Below are 16,127 nucleotides of genomic sequence, written 5' to 3' on the forward strand. Positions count from 1 at the left end.
GAGAGAGACGCTGATAAATTTTAGCTAACGTTTGCTATGGAGCACAATTAAATCAAACCCTAGCTATTCAATTTATTTTAGGTTATTAGTTTGCTATTATATACAATTTTCCCTTTATAAAATTTGGATATGTTTTAAATAGTTCCCTCTTCGAATCCAAAACAATTAGAGGCCCAAACGAAGAAACAAATGGACTTCATTTCTAGGCCCAAATCGTAAAGCAAAAAAACAAATAAAATCACTGAAAACCCTAAAAGCCCTAATTCCTTTTCGTATAATTTTCTAGCCAAGACATCGTCGAAGCTTGAGGAAAAGCTGCACAAATGGTAACTCTTCAATCTTCAAACTTCGTAAATGGTTGAATTTTGATTGTGTTTAATTATTGGTGTTTGATGTATTAGGGAAAAGGAACAGGAAGTTTCGGTAAGAGGAGGAACAAGACACACACACTGTGTGTTAGATGTGGTCGACGTAGCTTCCACATCCAGAAGAGTCGTTGTTCAGCTTGTGCTTACCCTGCTGCTCGTCTCAGAAAATGTATGCTTTTCTTCATTTTTGAAGCACCCTCTTGTGATTTTAGATGTTTCAATGTTAGAAATTGATTTAAGTATGAGCTTGTTGGTTGTGGTTGTTTGTATAAGTAATTATGTGAGGTATCCGAGGGATAAAGTAAGTTTAACTGAGCTAGTAGTTGCTATTAGGTTATAAAGTTGATTTTTTTTTTGTATTATCAGCTAACTGTGATTTTGGTTAATGAAACTGGGTATATAGAGTGAAATAGTGGAAGTGCTTGGTAATATGAGTTCACTTGTTGGATCTAGCATGATTTAGGAGGGATTTGGGTTAGGGGACTTTTTTGTATGATATGTTTTTAATTGGATGTTGAAGGTTGATGATGTATTCTTTTTGTATATTGCTAAGAGCATAGTGTTGAATCTCATCAAACTTAGGGTCTGTTTGGTTTGGATCATCCTTTTTTTGTTTCCAATTGTTGAATAAGTAATGGTTTTGATGATCCTTTTAGTTTCCAGTTGTTGAGAAAGTAATTACTATAGTATTGATTGACATTGTTACTGAATTAGCAGTTTACTATTAGCTCAAAGAGTTGATTTTCGTGAAACTAAGGTAACTGGGTAAAATACTGGGGCATCAAATGGTCCTAAAGTTCAGTGTGTGGTTTTATTTTGGGCTTTGTAATGTCTGGTGATAAAGTGTAAGTTGCAAAGACATGAAACTGGAATTATTTAGGTACAAGTCTTTGTTGGAGTTGGTTGGCTTAATGACAATGAAGTGAGTAGTGCGTGTAGCTCCAGTTTAAGCGGTTAATCATGAATGCTTGGTAGTCAATTAATTGGTATTTGAGCATGCCTAGACCCCTAGACAGCTAAGAATTATTGTCCAAGCCATCTTGAGGTGGTTGGTTTCAGTGTGGTTTGTGCGGGATCTTCCTCGTACTGATTAGAAATGTGTTTAGATATTGTGTTTATCATCCTAGTAGTATTGGGCTGCTGGTTTCTGGAAGGTGGTAGCTTTGTTAATGATGTCTTACTGGAATTGTTGGATTGTATCTTCATTCTTCTTATTTGACCTGGAGCTTCAACTAATGAATTGTATTCTGTAAATATTATTTGCATGATATCATGCTATGCTTTTTAGCTAATTGTGTTTTTCTATACTTCAGTATTTTCCTTTAGTATGTCTCACAGTGTTGTTTGACTAAGTTTACTCTTATTTAGTCTAGGAAGGTTTTTAGTTCGGTGTGGATAGCCATTGTGTGTTTGTTGATTTGGATAATAGTGTTTGGATTCGGTTATCTACCTATGGTAACATTAATTAGAAGAAATTTGATTAACACTGTTTGCTACCGAACCTCACTTTTGAGTAATTAACATCAAGTCATATGGATCAAACAGGGGAAGGGAAATTAGTTTGGGCCTATCCGTCCATGAGGTTGGCCAGTAGTCAAGCATAAAAATTCATTTTAAAATATGGCATTATAGATGCAAGTGGTGTTTTCAAGTATTTATTTCAGGCGCAACCTTTTCTTCTTATCTATAGAAATAAAGGGGTATGGGAACTAACATTACACACGAACTGAAATTTGGGTTATGGCTGATTTCTGAATCTAACGCGGTGATCCAATTGGATTTTTTGAGAATCAGTTGTACAATTGTTTAGTTTCGAAAAGCAATCCTAGCTCAGAGCGGTTTTTGCAATCCAATAAGGGGATATTATTGGCTGATTATTGTATTTTCTGTAGATAATTGGAGTGTCAAGGCACTTAGAAGGAAGACCACTGGAACTGGTCGCATGAGGTATCTCCGCAATGTTCCCCGCAGGTTTAAGACAAACTTCAGAGAAGGTAAGTTTTCATTATTTACTTTTGTAAATAGTGAGTTTTTTTGTTGTTGGACCTTCAATTTTACCAATTTGTGCATCTAACTCTGATTTAGCAGATTCGATTAACTTAATTGTCTAATAGACACGGCAAATATTCCCTCTCACAAATTTCACTAAATTTAAACTTTGAAATTGAATTTACATAATTCGAACAAAAGTATTTGTGAAAAAAGTAATTAAATAGGAGAGAAATTATAACACCGGACAGTGTTAAGCAGATGCTGGCTTTGTTCAAGTGGCTAAGATTGAGGCACTTGTGTTTTAGAATCACAGCGTCATATGAATGAAGCCTGATATTTAAGTGGAGTGGGTAGTGGGAAGCCCCATTATGCTTGAGTTTTGAAGGCTGCAAATGGCCCCCAAGGGCTGGCCAAGGATGAGTTCTCTGTTTTTCATCATTAAAAAAAGAACACAAACTAGATAATCCTTACAACCCTTACCATATATGTTTTCATGTGTGCATTTTCTAGTGGTTACTGTCATCTTCTACGTCTCATTTTCAATTGCCTCTTCTATCGGCTACAAGGACAGAGATCTAAGGATCAATTTCTTGATGGCTTTGTTCTGGGGGCGTATATTTATCTCCTTTTCCAATTCGAGGGTTCCTTTTTTACCAGATTGTGTTTTCTCTCTTTATCTGGGTTCCCTCTGCTTGGTACATTACTCTTGTAATCTGATTATCACTCACTTGATGCTGAAGTTGTGGGTTTACGATATATAAGCTTACCTAGTCCCTAACAAATTAAAGGTTAATAACCGCTGCGTTTTTTGTAAAAATACTTGATGCTTGTTAAGTTTGGTCTGTTAAATGCTTGATTACTAACTGGGTTTATTGTTTTGTGGGCACTTCAGGAACTGAAGCAGCTCCAAGGAAGAAGGGTACTGCTGCAGCCTCTTAAGTTTCTAAAGAAGCAGTTTTGACACTGTTTCGTTTTGATTGTCTTTCATTTCGCTGATGAATCGAAGTTTCGAATATTTTTTTCTGGAATATTACCTCTCATCTGTTAGATTGGAATTATTGCTGTTAAAAAGATATATGTCCTATGGATTTGGTTTCTATTTGATATTTAGCTTAATCATCTAATGATTATACTTTTTAAAATGTGGTATAACTTCGTATAGTTTAGGATTAGAAATTATATCTTGAAAATTCACTTATTATTATTATCTCTTAACAACTCAATAGAGATGTAATACCAAAAATACCTTCTGGCACCATAGCTGTCACTGTGTTATAAAGTCAACCACTTCATTAACTACAAAGATCTATTCTCTGATATCCACAAATAATAAAAAAGAAAAACAAACATATCTTCCCAACTTCCTAGGAATATAATTGTTAGTATCGATAAGTATATTGATAAATATTAATTTTCGAGGAATTACAATATTAAGGTGAGACTGCAGATCACTCAACTACTTTAGTGATAGTATTTTATTTAAAAGTCAGCTATCCTTAGATTAATTACTCCATCTTAATTTATGTGATATACTTTACTCTCTAGTCCCATTGTTTATTAGCTCTAATTCAAAGTTGAGATTTCTAGATTAAAAATATATATATATATATATATATTTATTGTTAAGTTAGAATAAGGTAGAAAGGAAAGCTTTTGGGTGTTTCAAGAAAAAAATGCATTTATCAGCAACATATATATTTGAGCAAATGAAATAAGTTATATATTTTCAATAAAATTTGTGTTGTAATAAATATCTCATTAACCGTAAAATGCATATCTGATAAGTATTTAAATGAAGTTTTTGGCTGAAGTCATCTCTTAATTATGACTCAATTTTAATGTACATTCTTACATTATCTAAGTGAGTAAAAAATATTTTTATACTATTAAAAAACTAACAATAATCATCATTCAGCCTATTTTTGTTAACATACAATAAAAAAATATTTTTTAAAATTTGATCACATCTTGGTCACGGCTAAAAGATCAAAGTTACCTAAAAAGAATAAGGTAGTTTATATAGTATGTTTTTTTTTTTTTGCATTATCAAGTAAATTGAGTTGAATCAATACATAAGTTTTGAAATATTCATACAGTACGTTTCGAAAGTTAGAATGATTATTTAAAACATCATTTCAATATATTACATCCAACTATTTTAGTAAAATGTTGGGAGGTATATACTATATATACAATGTTCACATTTTATACAATATACAAAAATGCTGAAAATTTAATGAAATTACATAGGTATGTAGTTATTAAAATAAAAAATAATTACTTTATTTTGAAATTTTTAAAGTTGGAGTAGTATTTGTTTTTCCAAAGAATATTTAGAATTTGAATATATTTTGTCTAAATATAATTTAAACCCTCAATTTTAAAAAATTGAAAAAATCACCTAACTTGATTAGCTTAAGCATGTGTATATATATTTATTCGACTTGACAAATTTTTTGTTGGGCGTGAGTTTCTTTAAAAAAAAATAGACAACGGGATGAATCTTGCAACTTTTTGAATAGTTCAGAGATGTTTTTTGTTCACTTACATAATATAAGGATGTACTTTAGATTTTGGTCATACTCCAGGGATGATTTTAGCCAAAAACTCTATTAAATGGTGTTGATCACTGATTTAAAATTTTAATTTGAAAGTAAATCATTTCATTCTTTTTCCTCAAAAACTTAATATGTGGGCCTTCGTTGGAATGTCCATAATATTTAGGCAAATTATGTGGTTAAATAAATTTATACTATTTAATTACTCATCATAACTGTAATTTGCTATACTCACCATTCAAGACTAATATTAATCATTAAAGGGAAAATGCACAAGCCCCCATGAACTTATTTTATAAGTAATTTTCTACCCCTTTTCGGCCTATGTGGCACTAGCTTGAAAAAAAAAAGTCAACCAACGTTGGGCCCACAAGATAGTGACACGTAGGCTAAAAAGGGGTAGAAAATTATTAATAAAATAAGTTCAGGGGGGTAATACGACCTTAGTAAAATATAAGTGTGTCTCTGAAATTTCGGGCATAGGTTGAGGGGATACTTGTGCATTATCCCATCATTAAATATGTAGCTAATTTTGAGTTTGTATAACTAATCACGTTTATATATGCATAATTCACCACATTTGTATAGTTCGCAACTAACAATTCTTTGTTTGATTTGTATTTGTATATGATATTTTGTATTCATATATGATGATTTTTTTCCTTTGTTTTTTTTTAGTTTTGTCATCATATACATTTGATCTTTTTGTGTATAACTTTTTAAGTTTTTAAACGTGTAGATTTCAAATTTTGTATAGTGTAATTTGTATAATATATTTTTATAATTGTTTAAAGTTCATATCTTTATGTTTGTATCGTCATTTTGAGATTCATTACATTTGTATAATTCCAAACTTTGTGTTACTCAATTATTACAAAAATATACAAACGCACCTGCGAATTATACAAATTATTGTCCTCTTCCGCTCGCCTCTCTCGCCAGAATATACAAATACATATGTATATTATATCATTATCCAACCGATATACATATACATTTAGCTCTCTCTCTCTCACCTCTCCCAATCTCACTCGCCTCTCTCCTCCCTATAATATGTAATTGCGAATCGTAATTAATAAACTATAACTACAAAGCATAATTAGGCTATTTTTGAATGACTATATGCGAAAATTCCTCGTATCAAAATATAAATAAAGGGTATGGATTTAAAAACTAAAGATTATAGCTAATGTACACATTAATTAAATAAAATAAAATAAAATATACATAAAATTTCTATAATGCAACATGTTCACAACTGTTGCGTACTTAAAAGAAATAAAAAAAATCAACCTATTAGCATAAAATCTGCTAGGTGAGAATTGAAAATTCACTTATATTATCCTCTCTAAACAAATCAAACCAAAATAATTATTAAAAAAGAAATACATCCTGGCACGATAGCTGTCACAATATTATATTATAGTCAACGATTTACACGTGTGCCACAAGAATATAGAGAAATTAATGTGAGTTTGTGTCAAATATAAATTTTTTTAAAAAAATTAGCTACATACAAAAATTTATAGTTAAAACAACAAAATTCAGAGTTAATTCTATTTAATTAAAAAAAAAACCTAACAATAAATTGTTACAAGTAATTTACCAACAAATAACAATAAAATTGGAAACTAATTTCAATTTTTTCTTTTAAAAATGTGCTTAGAAGAGAAAAAGGGGTACTACTTTTTTTGCCTTATATTTATTTTAATCTTTGATCTAATTTCACATGGGTGATATGATTAAATATGTTACCAAAAAAGCATTCACATGGGATAATATTCTATGAAAAAATAATTAAAAAGAAAACAAACATATCTTCACTAATTTCCTAGGAAAATTATTGTTAGTATCGAATAGTCTAATTGATAATAATACCAATACTCTAATTTTAGGGAACTTTGATTTATTACATTCATATGTCTAAATTTATGATCGTATAAACTTTATTTGTCTACTACAGATAGAAAGACTGTTTTTGATAGACCTTCCACTCAAGAAACACACAAATAACATCAATTATTTGTTTGTTAATTAACACTTATATAAGTAAACACATGATGAGTATATTGATATAGTTTCTTATAGTTACTAGTAGTTCTAGTGTGGAACTCTCATTAGCTCTGATCATGGCGTTTCGATTGATAACATCTCGTCTCTCTCACTCTTCATCCTCCTCTTTGGCTTCCCTCTTTCAAGGTATCTACTATATAGATGTATAATGTGAACCCTTCGACCCTACCTGACTTCATTCGTCAAAAGGCTTTGGATAGGACATGAATGAAGAGAAGTTCAAAATCTGTGATTTTTCTTTTTTTATGAACTTGTTGAAATTACTTGCATATATCTGGAGTGTTAAAAGTAGTATTTGTGCAAAATGTAGTTTCAAATCATATGTATACTATATAGTGTAAAGAAATAAAGGCGGATCTAAGATTTAGAGTCTGTGGGCACGACTTTCATAGTGTATTGTACAACATGTAACAAGCATCCAAAAAGTTGTTTTTAGCATTTTGAGTGTATTGTTCAGGAAGAAACTCTCGTGTGGCCGCAACAGCAGCTCTTCGATACACCACAGCAGCTCAGGACCCCATCAAACCTAGTGTCAATGTAGAATATACTAAGCTTTTTATCAATGGACAATTTGTTGATTCTGCATCAGGTTAATTGCTGTGTTCCGAATTTTCCACTTATGTATGATTTTGACTATGTAATGTATAATTGGGGCTGAGCTTTGTGCAATGTATGAATATATATAGGTAAAACATTTCCAACACTTGACCCTAGAACAGGGGAGGTGATTGCACATGTTGCTGAGGGTGATGTAGAAGATATTAACCGAGCAGTAGTTGCTGCTCGTAATGCTTTTGATGAAGGACCCTGGCCTAAAATGAGTGCTTATGTATGTATATATGCACTTCTTCTTGTTTCAGTGTGTTCCAATATGCTTCGATAGATATTATTGTTTACACCAGTCTAATTCTTCTTCAGGAGAGATCAAAGATATTGTTCCGCATTGCTGATTTGATTGAAAAACATAATGATGAAATCGCAACACTTGAGACTTGGGACAGTGGGAAGTTATATCAACAAGTTGCTACTATTGAAATACCAATGATTGTACGTCTACTGCGTTATTATGCTGGTAAGTTAGTCAGTGAATTTAGAACGAGTGTTATCTTATTGTATGTATACATTTTGAAATAAACTATAAGCAGATATGAGGCTCTAAGGTTAACTTGTTGTTCTGTAGGTTGGGCAGATAAAATTCATGGTATGACTGTTCCTGCTGATGGACCATATCATGTTCAGACTTTACATGAGCCAATTGGGGTTGTTGGTCAGATTATCCCATGGAACTTTCCCCTTCTCATGTTTGCTTGGAAGATTGGACCTGCTTTAGCTTGTGGCAATACTGTTGTGCTAAAAACAGCAGAGCAGACACCCTTATCTGCTCTATATGTATCGAAGCTATTGCAAGAGGTATAGACGTATAGTATAGTACCACCAAACTTTCTTCGTCTGTTTGTTTTGAGCACCAACTAATCGATTTCTCTTTTCTGTAACAGGCTGGCCTACCTGAAGGTGTTTTGAATGTCATTTCTGGTTTTGGTCCTACAGCTGGTGCTGCTCTTTCTAGTCATATGGACGTGGACAAGGTAAATATCTCCAAATTTAGTTCCTTCCACAACGTGTGGCCATATCTTGTGTATTGGCTGTACTGTTGCAAACTGATTTGGTTTTGTTTTATACTGCAGCTTGCTTTTACTGGATCAACAGATACAGGGAAAACTATAATGTCATTGGCTGCTAACAGCAATCTTAAACCTGTCACTTTGGAACTTGGAGGAAAATCCCCTTTCATTGTTTGTGAGGATGCTGATGTTGATCAAGCTGTTGAGTTCGCTCACTTTGCTTTGTTCTTCAATCAGGTATTTCATCTCAGTACTTCTGCATAAGATGCAGCAACTGGTTAGGTTCATGACATAATCCATCGACTCTAATGTGAAGGGACAATGTTGTTGTGCTGGATCTCGTACATATGTTCATGAGAGTATTTACGATGAATTTGTTGAAAAAGCCAAGGCACGTGCATTGAAACGTACAGTTGGTGATCCATTTGATTCAAGCAATGAACAAGGTCCTCAGGTATATCAACAAACTTAAGAGGGATTACATTTTCTATCTGTGTAGAAATTGTTTCTCCTTCGAATACTAATCAAATCAGGTTCATGACACACCAGATTAGTTCAGAACAGTTTGAAAAGGTGTTGAAGTATATTAGATCTGGTATTGAAAGTGGAGCTACACTTGAAACTGGAGGTGACAGGCTCGGTACACAGGGCTACTATATTAAACCCACAGTTTTCTCCAACGTTAAGGTAGATATACTGCTTCACTTCGTTAAAAGATAACTCATTTCCAGCATCAACATCTTTATATACTGTCATAATGCATAATACATTTGTTAAATTCAGGACGATATGCTGATTGCAACAGATGAGATCTTTGGTCCAGTGCAGTCAATCTTGAAATTTAAGTATGTACAAGACAATCTAATGATATAGTATATCACTTCCTCTGTAGTGTCAAATAATTTTCATTTCCTCATTACAGGGATCATGATGAGGTGATTCGAAGAGCTAATGCTACGAAATATGGTCTAGCTGCTGGAGTGTTTACGAAGAACATAGACACAGCAAACACATTCATGCGAGCATTGAGAGTTGGAACCATATGGATCAACTGTTTTGACATCTTTGATGCTGCAATTCCTTTTGGTGGATATAAGATGAGTGGACAGGGAAGAGAAAAGGGAGAATACAGTCTGAAGCAATACTTACAAGTGAAGGCTGTTGTCACCTCATTGAAGAATCCAGCTTGGCTTTAAGTCAAAATCATCTGTATGCTGTTTTGTATCACGTCGTTGGTTATGAGTTGCTTTGAAAATTCTGTCATGTGAGAAATAAACAGCAAATTGTTGAAACTTTTCATATGTTGACAATGCATTTCGATCAATCCATTTATTCAGCAAAAATACATTACATAGATCAAAGATGAAGAGAACTATGTGTATATACAGGAGGCAACAGCATTATCCGCGGGCTATTCAATCTAGTGACAGACTCTCTGACTAGGAAAATGTGGAGAAAGATAACTAATTCTAAGAAAGTATAACAATAACAAGAATTGCTTTAAGGCAGTCACCACAAGGCTTTTTTGTTCCAATAACTCAGGCTTCCAAGGCACTCGATTCTTGATGATGACACTTTGCACCCTGCAATCCTTGTGCTAAACCATCGCTTAGGGTTCTTCCATAAACACTTGTCAATACATGTTAATTTAAGATGTTGGACAAAATTTAGTCACAGCACCAATAAAGCATATGATGCAAAATCAATGCTTAAGCCAATAATTTCGCAGCTGGGACATGTGCAACAGTATCTCATCTCGGCCTTGGTTGGTGACACTACTGGTCATAATCCAAGGTGGTGCAGTTTGGAAGAACTTCTGTATCAACTCCAGAAAATCCTGCAAGTTCTCTTCGGGCTTTTTACCTCCAGTCTTTTTCTTTTTCCGCTTATCACACTTGGTGAAAACTATTGTCATTGGGATCTGAAACAGAGCACACACGATATAACACAAAACTTAGAAAAGTGTCTTCATAAACAAACAGGAAACCGTCACTATTTTTTTTAAAAAAAAAAAAAAAAAATTGTCAGGCATTTCTGATATCGATTTGCTTAGGTGGGGGTAAATGATTTCCAAAGTAAGTGTTGGGGGAGGGGTTATGCCATTTTCCCCTAATATTGAGTGTAATAAGGAGTCATCTTGTAATATGCAGTAAAAAGTAACACTTCACAGAATCATGCAGATAGAAAAGGCAGAGAAGGAACAACGTAAAGAATAGGGTAGAAAAATCAGAACTTGAAATGACAAGTAAACGACAAAAGAAGGCCTCATATTCACATGATGTGATCTTACAACTTCGTTGTTTATTAAAATCAGAATGGAGATAAGTTAGACTGAATCACCTTATTCTCTGCTAACCAACTTGCATAATCAAGATCAATCTTTTTTGCAGGAATGCTAGCATCTATGAGGAGGAAGACTGAGACGAGGGTTGGCCGGTTTATGAAATAATCTTTGGTGAACTTAGCCCAATCTGTTCGTACTTCATGTGGTGCAGCTGCATACCTTCACCATATAACAGAAACTCAGCATTTAATCTTGAACACGCAAGTACTGTGAACAATGTCAATTGTAGATGAAATTGCCACACAAAAGACATACACGTTGACTATGTCAATTTGAGAGGCATGAAAAGGAACAAGATTATTCTAATGTATGGTTGAGAGTGATAGAAAGACAAGGAAAGCAAATATGATTAAGAGACAAAGTTTGTACAGAAGTCGATCACCATGAAGATAGACAACAAAATAATGCTGCTTGCAGCTGCGGGCAATAATCTAAATGTGCAAGAAAGAGGCTTTGTTCTAAGTGGATTATCGAAGAGAGGAATACAACACTCAACTGTTACAAAATCCACTCCAAAGAATATGTTCGTAGGTGCTCAATCATTTAATGAACATCTCAGTTTGTCTCTCGGACAGCTCGCTCAATCCAGTAAACTCAGCTAAAACTTGCATCATCCTGAATATCATAATATGATGTGTAATTGTATTCAATCCGGCACTTTAACCATATCCCTTAACCAAGGCTCAATGTCCTCAGACTCTGCATTATGCCAGGTTCTGTTTCACATTTACTAAAATTCAATTTAATTTACATATGAATTTTAATCTTTTCTTATAAGAAATAGATTTCAAGTATATTACTTCTATTTTATGTAATTTAAATTCTCCTCCTCGTGAAATAAAATATCATCTATAATTTAGTCAACTTGTTTGACAGACATAGAAGGAGTGAAGGACAGAGCACTGAGTTCTGACAATTCAAACTACAACAGGTAACAATGACTTATTCACAAAAACTTATGGAACCCATCAGATAAGTTTATCATGAAAGTGCATTCGGCAATGGCAGAATTCGTATCACATTTTACAGTGATTTTCTTATGTTGGTGACAATTGTGGTGCAAAGGCAGCATGTGTGCACCTCGACTAACTTTATGGGTACCTGCTACCAACACAGATCCAGGTAAATCTATCACCAAGGCTTGGACATATGGGATTTGAACCTAAAACCTTATGGTTTTGAACCCACTTCATTGACCACTAGGCCACACCCTTGGGTGCATTCTTACAATATTTTTTTAGATGCTGCAGAAAGTAAACAAAGCTTTATTTGAACATTCTTCAGTGAACTCCATACCCGTAACCTGGTAAATCCACAAGATGCCAGCTATCGTTTATCCGGAAATGGTTGATGCATTGTGTCTTTCCTGCAATTGCATAAAAGAAAAGGTTTACTTTGATGGTTCCTTATATCAAATCTGTAAAGACCATCTACAAAGGTAAAATATATTGGAAGCTTCATCGATAGTGCTGATATGTACGTTGATCTAGCTGCTTAGAATTTAGTTTCCTGTCAAGTTCCTCGGAAAAGTTGGCTTGGCTATGTAAGTGCCAGCACTTACAAGAATCGAATTTATCAACAAAATTGTCATTATCACACCATATTTATCATACCTTATGGAGAAAAGCTTACAACCTGTACAATTTTTTTTGAACAAGTAAAACTTATACAATTTCACTGGAGTGAATAAAACTCAGCTCAGCTCTCACAATGTATCAAGTTTTGGTTGCGGTCATACCAGGAGACTCCAGTATATCAAGTTTTGATTATGATCATTCCAGGAGACTCAATAAGAGTTGCTCAGACAGCTGATGGTAATCAAAAGAGGCTGAAGCATTTAGAAGGAAATAGGATGAAAGAATGAGCATAAAACTGCTGCAATGAGTTTTTCTTCCCATACAAAGTAGAGAAGGTATGGTTGTATAACTTTAGTAATTAAAGAGAGTGACATTTGCAGGTTGAGATATTAGCTGGTTATGTTTTGGTTTCTTGTTCATATGCTGCTTTATATAGTCTTTGAAAGGTCTTTGACTAGCTTGTTTCATACTCTCCACGATACTATTCTTATACGAGTGTAAAGCAGATATTGAAAGAATAACTTCAGAACACGCAGTATTGTTTTCCCTTTACCCACTTACTCCTATCCTTCTAAATCATTCTCTGTCCTTACAAACTAGGTCCTCGCTATAAACTGCATTTAAATTCCTCTATCTCTTCCACATCTGCAACTAAGCCAACTATTCCAGCTTCTTCTTTTTTCTGTACAGTCTATAGTCTACTACAGGAAAAAATTTCAGCAATTGTTACTAAAAGATCCCTGTGCATCCCTCTCCCTCCATTTCATCACCTTTGTCAATTTGTTAATCTAAAGCCCCCTATAACTCTATCCGGTCCTACGTACCAGAACTATTTTATGATGGAGCTATAGGTCCTCCATCAGTGAGATTAGCAAGGCAAGAGAGAAATGTAAAAATAACCTACCTAATGGACTGTGCTATCCAAAATAACATAACTTTCTTCCTTTTTATCTTTAAATAAAGTAACAATACTTGGTATTCATTAGGTTGAGGGTCTACATTGCCAAGGAAGCAATGTGGGAAATGACCACTATTAAGTACTGGTTAAGGGTGAGGTTTACTACATCAAAAAACAAAAAACCACTTGCTCCTTATTAGACTGTCTGAAATTTCAAAGGGGAAATCAACCCCTAAAACAAAGCTCACTTTCAGATGACTTAACTTATTGGGACTTGTTGATAACTACAATTGATTTGTTCATTCTTCTGTTATTGAATCCTTTCTGCTATCTTAATTACAGTCTAGCTTCACCAAAAACTTGACTATAAAAGTAATCCACCCAAACTTTACCTTGTCCACAGTCCACACAAACATGTAATGGAAGGACATATATTTCTCTATCAAGTGAAGATCAAAAACCTTCAAAATCACATCTTTTCAACAGTCAAGAATCACACTTTTACAGCTACTCTAAAAAATACTTCAACAAAGAATATATGAAAAACCTGGTTTCTTGGAAGTAAGAGCAAGCTTTTTACGCCTCACAAGCGAGTTGAGCAAAGAAGACTTGCCCACATTAGACCTCCCAACAAGAGCAAACTCAGGCAATCCATCAGAAGGACAGGCCTCAGTATCCACACTACTCTTCACAAACTCAGCTTGCTCCACTTGAGAATTCCCAGCATACTTACTAAGCACAATATTTGACCCTTTCAAGATCCTACTACTCAAAGGCCTTGAACCAGAAGAAACATCAGTATCAGGTGGAAAAAACAGCTTTTCAACTGAAATTTCTACATGGGGTTTCTCTAAAACATCTTCAATTTCCAAATTCTTGGCTTGCAACAACTCTGGTGTTTGAAGAAGTGTGTTGGCGGCTGCTGTGGCAGATGAAAAATGGGAAACTGGGGTTGTTTTGGATTTGGATAGAAGTGCTGAGGTGATGATAATCCTGGGTGTCGAGTAGAAAATGAAGAAATGGGAATGGAGCTTTGGAAGATGAGTGATAAACATCTTGTTTTTTGGGTCTTTTACTGTGGAATCACTGCCACCATTGTTGAGCTTTTGCTGTGGTTTTTGTAAAAGATATTTCAATGTTCTTTTTTGTGTTGGTCCTTTGGGATAAGATAATTACACAACTTACAACAAATATTAGTGCATTTACAAATTGCTCCTATTAAGTTTAACATATGCTAAAATTGAACTTTAAATTTTGGTACAATACTTAATTTTTTCCGTTAAACTTATTTAATTATACAAACGAGCACTTAAACTTTATTGTATAGTATGACTTTCTTATATTTGATTAAAGTAGAATAAGCACCCACTTTTTATTTGACTTAGTATCTATATTATCTTTCACAAAATCTTAATAGTATGTAAGATCGAAAAGTATTATTCTAACTTTATTAATTTATATATTATTTTTATTTTTTATTAATAGTTTTTAATATTTTTTTGTTTATTCTATTTATTTGTTTCTTTGTTAATAAAAGATTATTAATTAGTGAAAGCTTGCACTAAGAAATCAAGTTAATTTGAAAAGAGAATGCAATGTTGACAACTAATGAATTGAATATGATCCAATGAAAGAAAGTTGGCAAGCGTGGATATATCAAATTGAGAAAAAAATAGAAAATAATTGTTCGAAAAGTTAATAATTTATCTGTTTTACATTTTTAAGGATGATAATTACTCGTTGATTTGAAATTATAATAAAAAAAAGTATTATAAATTAATTTAAAGAAATTATTTTAATGAGTGATTTAATTTTATTAAAGAGACAATCATCATAATTTCACAAAAATTAAGCACAAAAATGCAAATAACCACATCTCTACGTCGAAAATTAATAACTCTCTCCTCTCCACATTTTTTCGAATTACAAAATGTCCATTACTCTCCTCATAAGAAAAAAAGTTAATTTCCGTTGCTTAATGTTTTATCGACAACATCTTTCTTTATTCTTTTCTTGTGAAAAGAACTTAAATATAGAGACATATATCCTGCAAGATCAAGATAGAACCAGATCGAAACAAGAGACCCTGCTAAAGAATCTTACTTATTATACATAATAGAGAAAATGGCCTAAATCCCCCCCCCCTCCCCTCAATTTATACTCGAAATTTCAAATACACACTCCAATTTTACAGGTGCCTCATTACGCACCTAAACAATATTTTTATATATTTTCTACCCACCTAAGTGCTGACCTGTTATGGGAGGTGTTGTCACTGCCTCTAGGCGCGTTAGAAGCATAATTTGACGAAAAATTCCTCCTTCTCCAACCGTCATCTTCCTCACTTTTAAATAATCATTACTTCTTCTTCCCCCACCATTAATCCTTGTTTCTTTTGTGAAAAATTCACAATTTCTCTCAAAATTAAGTAAAGTTCAGTTGTTAATATCCATTTTTACTTCAAATCTTGAATTTAGGGTTTGTAATCTGTTCTAATTTCTTATTTAGGTGTCTAATTAAAATTTTAAAGTTTCTCGAAATTCATTAAAAATGACAAATGAAAACTTGAATAGGCTTTGTATGGATGAATCATTCCCAATGCTCAACGCTTTAGTGAGATGCAAACACGAAATTTTGCTAAATTTGTAAACTTTCTTGGTCGAAATTAAATTCGGAAAGATGTGTTTTTTCTCTT

At 33.4% G+C, this 16,127-nt stretch overlaps 3 protein-coding genes across 3 annotated transcripts; 2 read left to right on the forward strand and 1 right to left on the reverse strand.

Moving 5' to 3' along the window:
• The first annotated feature begins 261 nt into the window (after positions 1–261).
• RPL37 (60S ribosomal protein L37) lies at positions 262–3,455 on the forward strand. Its single transcript, NM_001309308.1, has 4 exons — positions 262–326; positions 402–537; positions 2,261–2,362; positions 3,253–3,455. The coding sequence occupies exons 1-4, from the start codon at positions 324–326 to the stop codon at positions 3,297–3,299; spliced, it is 288 nt and encodes a 95-aa protein (NP_001296237.1). The 5' UTR covers positions 262–323; the 3' UTR covers positions 3,300–3,455.
• A 3,267-nt stretch (positions 3,456–6,722) lies between these two features.
• LOC101257095 (benzaldehyde dehydrogenase, mitochondrial-like) lies at positions 6,723–9,956 on the forward strand. Its single transcript, XM_004245208.5, has 11 exons — positions 6,723–7,117; positions 7,449–7,580; positions 7,678–7,820; positions 7,910–8,063; positions 8,172–8,401; positions 8,488–8,577; positions 8,677–8,850; positions 8,930–9,067; positions 9,163–9,300; positions 9,397–9,458; positions 9,536–9,956. The coding sequence occupies exons 1-11, from the start codon at positions 7,048–7,050 to the stop codon at positions 9,807–9,809; spliced, it is 1,605 nt and encodes a 534-aa protein (XP_004245256.1). The 5' UTR covers positions 6,723–7,047; the 3' UTR covers positions 9,810–9,956.
• LOC101257393 (P-loop containing nucleoside triphosphate hydrolases superfamily protein) lies at positions 9,928–14,532 on the reverse strand. The gene is made up of 4 exons (NM_001346605.1): positions 13,980–14,532; positions 12,254–12,323; positions 10,954–11,116; positions 9,928–10,534 (listed from the first exon to the last, which is right to left on the reverse strand). The coding sequence occupies exons 1-4, from the start codon at positions 14,485–14,487 to the stop codon at positions 10,316–10,318; spliced, it is 960 nt and encodes a 319-aa protein (NP_001333534.1). The 5' UTR covers positions 14,488–14,532; the 3' UTR covers positions 9,928–10,315.
• Between the last annotated feature and the right edge of the window lie 1,595 nt (positions 14,533–16,127).

Source organism: Solanum lycopersicum, chromosome 8 (assembly GCF_036512215.1).
Source record: "Solanum lycopersicum chromosome 8, SLM_r2.1".
NCBI lineage: Eukaryota > Viridiplantae > Streptophyta > Magnoliopsida > Solanales > Solanaceae > Solanum > Solanum lycopersicum.

Excerpts from the sequence above, each read along its gene's own strand:
- LOC101257393 (NM_001346605.1), bottom strand. The coding sequence starts at position 14,487 with ATGTTTATCACTCATCTTCCAAAGCTCCATTCCCATTTCTTCATTTTC. Across the intron at positions 12,324-13,979 it reads TCTTACTTCCAAGAAACCAG|GAAAGACACAATGCATCAAC; the intron begins GTTTTTCATATA and ends ATGCAATTGCAG. Across the intron at positions 11,117-12,253 it reads GTGGATTTACCAGGTTACGG|GTATGCAGCTGCACCACATG; the intron begins GTATGGAGTTCA and ends TATATGGTGAAG.
- LOC101257095 (XM_004245208.5), top strand. The coding sequence starts at position 7,048 with ATGGCGTTTCGATTGATAACATCTCGTCTCTCTCACTCTTCATCCTCC. Across the intron at positions 8,402-8,487 it reads TATCGAAGCTATTGCAAGAG|GCTGGCCTACCTGAAGGTGT; the intron begins GTATAGACGTAT and ends TTTCTGTAACAG. Across the intron at positions 8,851-8,929 it reads TTGCTTTGTTCTTCAATCAG|GGACAATGTTGTTGTGCTGG; the intron begins GTATTTCATCTC and ends TCTAATGTGAAG.
- RPL37 (NM_001309308.1), top strand. Across the intron at positions 538-2,260 it reads TGCTGCTCGTCTCAGAAAAT|ATAATTGGAGTGTCAAGGCA; the intron begins GTATGCTTTTCT and ends TATTTTCTGTAG. Across the intron at positions 2,363-3,252 it reads TAAGACAAACTTCAGAGAAG|GAACTGAAGCAGCTCCAAGG; the intron begins GTAAGTTTTCAT and ends TGGGCACTTCAG.